Source organism: Anguilla anguilla, chromosome 3 (assembly GCF_013347855.1).
Source record: "Anguilla anguilla isolate fAngAng1 chromosome 3, fAngAng1.pri, whole genome shotgun sequence".
NCBI classification, from domain to species: Eukaryota; Metazoa; Chordata; class Actinopteri; order Anguilliformes; family Anguillidae; genus Anguilla; species Anguilla anguilla.
This window is the reverse complement of record NC_049203.1, coordinates 70,492,081-70,502,093: the sequence shown is the minus strand read 5'-3', so window position 1 is coordinate 70,502,093 and position 10,013 is coordinate 70,492,081. Positions and strand designations below refer to the sequence as shown.

The following is a 10,013-nucleotide window of genomic DNA, read 5'->3' as shown; positions in this document are numbered from 1 at the left end:
GTATAGTGTATGTACTCACCCGATGCAGGGCAGGGTGTGTATGTGTGTGTGTGTGTGCGTGTGTGTGTATAGTGTATGTACTCACCCGGTGCAGGGCAGGGTGTGTGTGTGTGTGTGTATAGTGTATGTACTCACCCGGTGCAGGGCAGGGTGTGTGTGTGTGTGTGTATAGTGTATGTACTCACCCGGTGCAGGGCAGGGTGTGGTGTTGCAGGATCTGTAGACGGCTCTCTTCCCAGTGCAGTAGCGGCCGTTGTTGCGGGGTGGGGGGCTGTTGCAGAGACGGCGGGAGAACTGTACCCCCCCACCGCAGGAGCGAGAGCACGAACCCCACGACCCCCAGGAACCCCAGCTGCCATGGTGGGACGCCTGGGGGAGCGAGAGAGGGAGAAACAGAGAGAGAGAGAGAGAGATAAAGAGAGTGTTCATCCGTCCCTAACACCACAGGCTAACATACAGGGAATAAGAGCACCTGACTGTCTGTCAATAAAGTGACTCAGTGTGTAGTGTAAAGTGTGTCAGTGTGTAGTGTAAGTGTGTCAGTGTGTAGTGTAAAGTGTGTCCGTGTGTAGTGTAAGTGTGTAAGTGTGTAGTGAAAGTGTGTTTGTGTGTAGTGTAAGTGTGTAAGTGTGTAGTGAAAGTGTGTAAGTGTGTAGTGTAAGTGTGTCAGTGTGTAGTGTAAGTGTGTAAGTGTGCAGTGAAAGTGTGTCAGTGTGTAGTGTAAGTGTGTAAGAGTAAGTGTGTAAGTGTGTAGTGTAAGTGTGTAAGTGTGTAGTGTAAGTGACTCAGTGTGTAGTGTAAGTGTGTAAGTGTAAGTGTGTAGTGTAAGTGTGTAAGTGTAAGTGTGTAGTGTACATGTGGAAGTGTGTAAGTGTAAGTGTGTAGTGTAAGTGTGTAAGTGTGTAAGTGTAAGTGTAAGTGTGTAAGTGTAAGTGAAAGTGTGTAAGTGTGTAGTGTAAGTCTCACCGTGTACTGTCTCTTGCGGGTCTTGTCCACACACTTGCCCTGCAGGCAGATTCGGGCCTTGGCGCAGGGCGTGCCCTCCGCGGCGGGCAGCTTCTTGGTGAGGCAGACCATCCGGCCCCGCTGGACCACCGCGCACCACAGGCGGGCACACACGTCCATGCCCGGGCACACCGTGTACTCCGCCCCGAACGCCAGGCGGCACTGGCGCACTGCGTCGTACCTCTGCCCCGGCAGCTCCTCAGGGCCCCGGAGCGGCTGGAGGGGGGGGTCCAGCAGGCAGTCCGCTGGGGCAGGGCAGGAGGACAGAACTACTGTAACAGTGCACAGCACTTCTCCAGCACAGTGGAATTGTAATTTTAAATACAGTTCAAATTGGACCCAAGTCAGGGGATGGACTGTTATATGGATGTAAACAGACACAAAATCCCAAGCACTCATATACGGAATGACACACACACACACACACACACACACTCACCATTCCCATCGTCGAAGAAGTCGGTGATGGTGGTGGAGGTGCAGAGGCTCCAGGGTTTGGAGGCGCTGATGGAGGTCAGGATGGAGGACATGAGCCGCTTCTCCTCACTGGAGCCAAAGCGCTCCTCACAGAACTGAGAGTCATCATGGGACAGACCCAGGAGATGTCCTGCAGCACACACACATTACTGCACTACACACACACACACACACACACACACACACATTACTGCACTACACACACAAACACACACACACACACTCTCACACACACTCACACACTATCACACACTCACACACACACACAGACACACTCACACACACACACACACACACACACATTACTGCACTACACACACAAACACACACACACACACTCTCACACACACTCACACACTATCACACACTCACACACACACACACACACACTCACACACACTCACACACACACACACACACTCACACACACACACACACACACACACACACACAGTACTGCACTCCACACACACACACTCACACACACACACAGTACTGCACTACACACTCACACACACACACACACACCAATCTCATGGGCGAGGGTGAAAGCGGCGTGTAGTCCGTCGTCCTCGATCACGGCACAGTTCCGTTGGCGGGAGCAGACGGTGCCCACGTCCACCATGCCCAGCGTGGCACAGGAGTGATGCCCACACAGGTCCTGCAGGGGGCGCAGTGGTACACGGGCCAGGATAAGAAACTCAACCCTACATCCTCTTCCTACAGTTAAGAACCAATCAACAGATCCTGCTTAACACCTCCATCCCCCCAACCATGGTTTGAGCACAAAAAGGTTTTATCGACCTAAAGTAACTTTTCACTGCATTGTGATGACTAACATGCCATTTAATATTGAATTCATCAAAGCCCAATGAATTTACAGTCAGATTTTACTGCCATCAACAAGAATAATCACATCTGCAGTCATAACAAGGTGTAAACGGCTGTCTGCAAGAGACAGACAGGGCCTCAGTGTACGACCATGATATGCACTTTTGTATGTCGCATTGGATAAAAGTGTCTGCTAAATAAATGTAATGTAACGTAATGACTGTAGGACACAGACAGGGCCTCAGGTCTGGGTGTCTGTAGGAGACAGACAGGGCCTCAGTTCTGGGTGTCTGTAGGAGACAGACAGGGCCTCAGGTCTGGGTGTCTGTAGGAGACAGACAGGGCCTCAGTTCTGGGTGTCTGTAGGAGACAGACAGGGTCTCAGTTCTGGGTGTCTGCAGGAGACAGACAGGGTCTCAGTTCTGGGTGTCTGTAGGAGACAGACAGGGTCTCAGTTCTGGGTGTCTGTAGGAGACAGACAGGGCCTCAGTTCTGGGTGTCTGTAGGAGACAGACAGGGTCTCAGTTCTGGGTGTCTGTAGGAGACAGACAGGGCTTCAGTTCTGGGTGTCTGTAGGAGACAGACAGGGCTTCAGTTCTGGGTGTCTGTAGGAGACAGACAGGGCCTCAGTTCTGGGTGTCTGTAGGAGACAGACAGGGCCTCAGTTCTGGGTGTCTGTAGGAGACAGACAGGGCCTCAGTTCTGGGTGTCTGTAGGAGACAGACAGAGCCTCAGTTCTGGGTGTCTGTAGGAGACAGACAGAGCCTCAGTTCTGGGTGACTGTAGGAGACAGACAGAGCCTCAGTTCTGGGTGTCTGTAGGAGACAGACAGGGTCTCAGTTCTGGGTGTCTGTAGGACACAGACAGGGCCTCAGTTCTGGGTGTCTGTAGGAGACAGACAGGGCCTCAGTTCTGGGTGTCTGTAGGAGACAGACAGGGCCTCAGTTCTGGGTGTCTGTAGGAGACAGACAGGGCTTCAGTTCTGGGTGTCTGTAGGAGACAGACAGGGCCTCAGTTCTGGGTGTCTGTAGGACACAGACAGGACCTCAGTTCTGGGTGTCTGCAGGAGACAGACAGGGTCTCAGTTCTGGGTGTCTGTAGGAGACAGACAGGGTCTCAGTTCTGGGTGTCTGTAGGAGACAGACAGGGCCTCAGTTCTGGGTGTCTGTAGGAGACAGACAGGGTCTCAGTTCTGGGTGTCTGTAGGTGACAGACAGGGCCTCAGTTCTGGGTGTCTGCAGGAGACAGACAGGGCCTCAGTTCTGGGTGTCTGTAGGAGACAGACAGGGCTTCAGTTCTGGGTGTCTGTAGGAGTCAGGCAGGGCCGCAGTCCTGGCTGTGCTTCAGTGGAAGTCTCGCTCTTCCTGGAGCAGCCTGCTGTTGTCTGTGATCAGGTTCCCTGCACCACAGCCCCTGCGCCTGACCCCGGGGAAATAGCTGAGCCGTTTATAGAAACGCTGAGCCCGGACCCAGGGCGGCGGCTGTGAGCTGGGGACCGCAGCCCAGGAAAGAGGCTGCGTTCGCCGCCGCGATTAGCCTCGACCTCGCCTTGACCAGCGGTGTGTTCCCAAGCGCTCACACGCATACGAGCACAGGGCTCAGAGCAGACCTTCAAAACTCCAGCCCAAAACTCAGCCATGAGAAAGAGCAACGGAAACAGACAGAACATCCCATCTGTGATTTCCCCACTGCCAATGTGTGACTGTTCACAAACATTAACATTAACGGCATGTGAGAGAATTCCTACAGCCCCTGCTTATTCAGTCTGGCTCAGTCGTTGCTAAAGACAAAATTTAAAAAAAATAAAAATTTCTGTTTGTGGTTTTTTGTCTTCTGTTCTTTAAACTCCACTGCTCTGGTACTGGCTCTAAAAGCCAAAGGTCACACCTGTATGGATAATACCTGAGATGGACGCCTGGTGAAATATTGGGAGAAACATCACTCCACATGCTCTCCCCTCTCTCATTCTTTGTCTCTGTCTCTCATTTCTTACTTTCTTTCTCTCTCATCTCCAGCTTTCATTCATTCCTTTCTTTCTCTCCATCTCTCATATAATTCCCTCACACACTGAATTCCCTGTTCCGGAACATTCTGATTGGTACTGGATGCACCTGCCAACCCCAGTGGTGCAAACATTCTGGATTCAGACCACCTGGCAACCACAGAAAGTCCAGCATCAAGCTCAGAAGCCAGTGCATTCACTCCAGTTCAAACCCCAAGAACAATGTTTAATAATCTGGACACTGTACCACACCGCAGGTCAGACTGTTTTACATTGTGAGTTTAAAAAATGGAACGGTTTGGAACGGTGAACGTTTATGCTAATAAACAGTTTCCAGAAGTCAGCTGTGAGGTTTGGGCCTCTCCTGACTTGCTGACGCCACTACTGGAAGGACTTGGCCAAAATCTGAGACAAGGTGGGGTTTGATGAAGAGAAAGTAGAGAAGGAAAAGACCGAGTGCTTTGGTTTCTGGGTGGAATACTGACCACATAATTTCATTGAAATTGCGCTACTTTGAAAGACCGGGGAATGCACAACGCGGAAGATCACAAGGCGCGCAAGTTCAGCGCGTGGGAGGACAGCGCCGCGCGGGGACTGGGAGAGACACCAAAAATACGGACCGCCGCCCACAAAAATATGAGCAGTGGACAACTTCGGCTTTTACATTTATGATGAAAAGGAGAGAAAACACGTCCAAAGAAACATGTTTTAAAAGTCCTGGATTTGGATTAAATCAAAACCGACAGGCGTGGCTGGTTTATATTACGGCTAAAATAACCTCATATTGCGTCATTTAACATGTTTGTACCTTGTCCGATAATAATGTGGGCAGTGTTTCGTCTGCCTAAGCAAACCATCAAGGCAGGCACGCTTAAAACGCGCGGAAACCGACGCCCACAAACATCACGCAGTCTACACACATACATAACGAAACAACAACAACAACAACATTAATACGTAATAATAGGCTACACATCGCGCACAGGAAGCGCGCAGTAAGCACACACAGGCAGACAAACAGTCACAGTTTGATGCACTGTAACGGCAATATAACACAATGACACTGGTTACATTTCAGCGCACGAATTTGTCCTTACTGCTAATATAAATTACTGCGGTCTATTCGATTGGTACGAAAGTGGCAATCCTTCCTGATAAGATTGGCGGCTCTGAGAAAACCCACGTGACACTCGCTACAACTTTGCGGACTTGTGACGCAACAAACTGCCACTAGAAAGACCCGGGGCGTCAGCCAGGTGGGATGTGTACCTGTCTGGTGAAGAGAATGGCGGCGTCGTGGTGCTCTTGGTGATCGTCGCCCATTGGGTTGTGCTGATTCTGCCATTTGCAGAAACTCTTGAGCGTAGCCGCTGCGTTCTTGGAGATCACCAGTCCCTTCTCCTCAGCCGAAACCACCACGACCTTCACCACGGACAGGCGGATGGGGTTCTCTATGCTAGCGTGACCGTACAGTTTAGATGCTATCGAGGCTAGCGTCAAGAGGTAGTGGTGCAAATCCTTGCCGTACTTCTTGTTCATGGACTCGTCGGCTACTAAAAGCAGTTCCACGTGCCTGGCGCGTGACACCGACCTCTTGCGCCTTTTACCTGATAAGTGAGAAAGTGGCTCAGGGAACCGCCACCTTGGGCTGTGCGTCCGGCGTTCGTCTGTATCTACAGAAAGACTACGGACGGTCATCTTCCTGTTGTCCCTTCTCTTGGTGTGATGTTTCGCGTAATCATGCCTATGCCACGGCTTCTCTTCTGTGTCACAGCGCTTGTGCGCTGCCATAGCCTCGAAACTAAAACCTTCCCGAGAAAAATTGTGTCGAGCGCGCTCCATGGCGGCATTCTCCAACGCGTGAACGTAGGGCTCGCGTCCTTTCGCCTTGATCAGCGGTCTGACGGTGTAGCGCGCGCGCTCCACTGCAAAGAAGCCGTCCAGCCCGCCGCCGCACAAATTGAATAGCGCCAAAGATTCGGGCTTGGAGTTTACAGTGCCACGGTAAACACACTCCTCCTGTAGTTTTCGTTTGCCTTCACCAGTCCAATGTAGTGCGTCGACATACTTTGAGCGGAAGTGTCGAGACAACAGACCCTCGTCCCTTTCCATGTCCAACTGAAATTTTCTGCCGTCCATATACATAAGATACCCCACTCTGCCGTCTGCGTGATATATCCGGTCAATTACTTCCACAGTTCCGTTTTTCCGTCGGACAGGTGCAGGGTTTGTTGGTGGGCCAGAAACAGCGAAAGCAGTGACACCGGGAATAGCACTAGCAGCACAAAACTCCACGGCGCACACCGCTATAAACGCAAACATCACCAGGCTCTCCAAAAACCAGCAATACGCGCCAGTCATCTTCATCCAGAACAGCAGGCACTTTAAGAACACCTTATATTCCCACTAGAAGTAACACGGGGGAAATTAACTATTGCCAACAAAAAAAGAAGTAGGAGAAATGAGCGGACGAGGTCCAGTTTGTAGCCACATCGCCTCTTTATACCCGGACTCCCGCTCGAAATTCCCCAAAAGACGAAAAAACAAATACATTAGCGCGAGGGTGCGAGACAGCGCGAGAAGGAAAAAATGGGAGCTTGCGGGAACGTAACAACTTAACTTTCAGAACTTAGACAAAGTTTCTACTTATAGCGCACCTCAGAAAGGAAGCCCTGCCTCCAGCTTCCCCCCCCCCCCCCCCCTCCCCCCTCTAAGGGTTTCGGGAGAGTCCCAACGGTGATGCTGTCAGTAACTTAAGCCGTCTCCTCGCTTCGCTTTCATTCCAATGGACATTGAGATTGGCGTATAGACGTTAAGAAGTCATACCAGCAGTGCTGCTGGCTTTATGTCCGCTGTCTAACCATTTTGTCACTACCGGGCGAGACAGAGAGAGCGAGAACGAGTGATTCCATCAGGGAAAACAAAAAGGCGTTTGGATTAAGAATTTTGAATAGCGAAGTGTTGCATCCTTCACCAGTGCACCACACTCAACAAATCCGTATTAAAATTTAAAGGAAACGCCACTAAGGGATTAAATTCTTATTCGACGCTCGCAGGCAACGGCGGAGGCCCTTGCACGGCGCAGAATAACAGCGCGTGCTGGGGGTAGCCTAAGTGTGGTATTGTGTTACGTCATTTGCGCTCAGGATTTTGTCTGTAGGCCCCGTAACAACATCAGCAGCAACAGGCACAGGAGAGGCGTTCCATCTCTGGATGCTGTCCTGCCTCTGCAGATTCGGCTTTCAGCTCCTTTCCCACGGGCTCGCGCTAAAATGTCCATGTTTTTGACAATAGCGCTGTTAATAATTGACGATGAGCATATCTAGGGCTGCACCGAAGGAGGATGTGCCTGATGGACCGCGAGTCTTCAGTTTCAGGATTAAATCGCAACGGATCATTTACAGGGGCTGCAGGAGAGAGTGTTCTGTGTGTGCACGCGCTGGAGTGCATGTGTGAGAAAGTGCTGCGTGCATTGTCTCTGTGTATGCCTGTGCGTGCATGTATGCATGCATTTATGTACTTGTGCACATGTGTTTGCATGTGTTCATATGGTCTGTCTGCTAGTGTGCATGCATTCATGGGGTATATATGTATGTGTGCTCAGTGTACATGTGTACAGTACGGGTGTGCATGTGTTCACCTGGGTGTTTGTGTGCATGTGTAGGCACGTGTGTCTGTGAGTGAGGCCAGCTATATTTAGACTGGTAGTTTGGAGATGAGACTGCAGCAGCACAGTGTTAATGCTGATGATCACTGTCACACAGCGGGACCCAAACTCACACGAGCGTGTGGGGGGGGGGGGGGGTAACACCGTCGCAGTAATTACTAATTATGCTGGTAGAACAGACAACTGCCCCTAGCAGCAACCCCCCCCCCCCCCACCCCCACCCCCACCGCAACAAAAGACCAAACAAGCAATATATACAGCATAGTCCAGTATCATTCACACCCCTGAAAGATCAACCGAAGAGACTGGAATGAAGAACGCTGCAGAGCCACACTTTATTCCACAGAAGGGCGGCGGCGCAGACAGAGGGTCCCGTGCCCTGATGGGGCTGTAATCTGCCAGGGGCACAATCGTAATAACTCACTAACCCTAACGCAGGTGCATCTCTGACAAGCTTCAAACGCACAGACACCTGGGAATGGCACCGGAGATGACGTGGGGTACGAGGCACGTTGTTATCTGTCTTACCCCTTCTCTACTCTGAGCCAAATTGCCATCATTGCTGCCAAATTGCCACCAAATTGCTATGTGCGTTCAATGTACAATCTTATGCACATATTCATCAGCACTCCTGCACTTTATATGGTTAATATTTAAATATTTAATACTCCTATTCTCACTGTCCATATCCCCCATCTGTACAGGCTGGTACTTATTTGCTGCTAATATTTAATACTATGTTTAATATTATGTATATTTTAGATATTTTTTTGATATATTTTAGATATTTTCTGATATTTTTGCTCTTGCTCCTACGTAGTTGCTCCCTGCCATGTCATAAGAATTTCTTTGCTCAGAATGACCTGTGTTATACTGTGCACTTGACAAATAAAAACACTTTGACTTTGCCTTTGATCTCAGAGTGAGAGGTATCAGAGAGCGCGGGCGGGAAGCTCAGAAATAATTCTGACCAAATTATTTTGGGAAGTTTGAAGTTTTATCTTTTAAGGACCTTGGGGCACGGGTACCCCAGGAGCAACGTGGGTAATAAAAATAACCCAGGATTAGAGCCCCAGCCAGTTTGTTTTATAAAGGTCCCATTGTTCAAGAACCTGTAAGTTCTCACCCAGAAGTGAATCCTGTTGTTAATAAGCCCAGGTGACCCTGCTCACCCATTGGCAGAGCTCTCCAGGGTTCTGAAAGCCTACAAGCACAATCACATGAAGTTACTTAAACGTAAGCTTTGGCATTTACCCATAGAAAAATATTGTAAATATCATGTATATAAACCATTCCTCATGTATACCAGTATCTGACTGGAGATCTGTAAACATTTACATAATGTCTACAGCTGAAAGCTTATCGGCTGAATTTGTTACGGAAGCATGGCACTCCCCCTAGTGACTAATTATGGAATTGCTATCGGGGAAGGTGTGTATCCTGGCCTGTTCCTGAACGTGACTGGAGGCATCTTCTGGGGTGTTAGTGTGGCTTTGGTCTGTTAGCAGTGTGCTCTGTTAGAGTGCTGCTCTGTTAGACTGCTGCTCTCTTAGGCTGCTGCTCTTTTAGGGTGCTGCTCTGTTAGGGTGCTGCTCTGTTAGAGTGCTGCTGTGTTAGAGTGCTGTTCTGTTGGGTGCTTCTCTGTTAGACTGCTGCTCTGTCAGGGTGCTGCTCTTTTAGGGTGCTGCTCTGTTAGACTGCTGCTCTGTTAGAGTGCTGCTCTTTTAGGGTGCTGCTCTGTTAGACTGCTGCTCTTTTAGGGTGCTGCTCTGTTAGAGTGCTGCTCTCTTAGACTGCTGCTCTGTTAGAGTGCTGCTCTGTTGGGTGATGCTCTGTTAGAGTGCTGCTCTGTTAGGGTGCTGCTCTGTTAGAGTGCTGCTCTGTTAGGGTGCTGCTCTGTTAGAGTGCTGCACTGTTGCAGTGCTGCTCTGTTAGAGTGCTGCTCTGTTGGGTGCTGCTCTGTTAGGCTGCTGCTCTGTTAGAGTGCTGCTCTGTTAGGGTGCTGCTCTGTTAGAGTGGTGCTCTGTTAGG

The 10,013-nt window shown here is 50.1% G+C and overlaps 1 protein-coding gene across 1 annotated transcript in view; it reads right to left on the bottom strand.

The window, feature by feature from the left end:
* LOC118223224 (A disintegrin and metalloproteinase with thrombospondin motifs 5-like) overlaps window positions 1–6,743 on the bottom strand; it is a 10,479-nt gene extending 3,736 nt beyond the window's left edge. Inside the window, exons 1-5 of the mRNA XM_035409465.1 lie at window positions 5,585–6,743; window positions 2,011–2,143; window positions 1,445–1,612; window positions 967–1,250; window positions 186–369 (exon numbers count right to left, since the gene is read on the bottom strand). Of these exons, the coding sequence (XP_035265356.1) occupies window positions 186–369; window positions 967–1,250; window positions 1,445–1,612; window positions 2,011–2,143; window positions 5,585–6,682 (1,867 nt within the window). The 5' untranslated portion in view covers window positions 6,683–6,743. The remainder of the gene's footprint in view (window positions 1–185; window positions 370–966; window positions 1,251–1,444; window positions 1,613–2,010; window positions 2,144–5,584) is intronic.
* Between the last annotated feature and the right edge of the window lie 3,270 nt (window positions 6,744–10,013).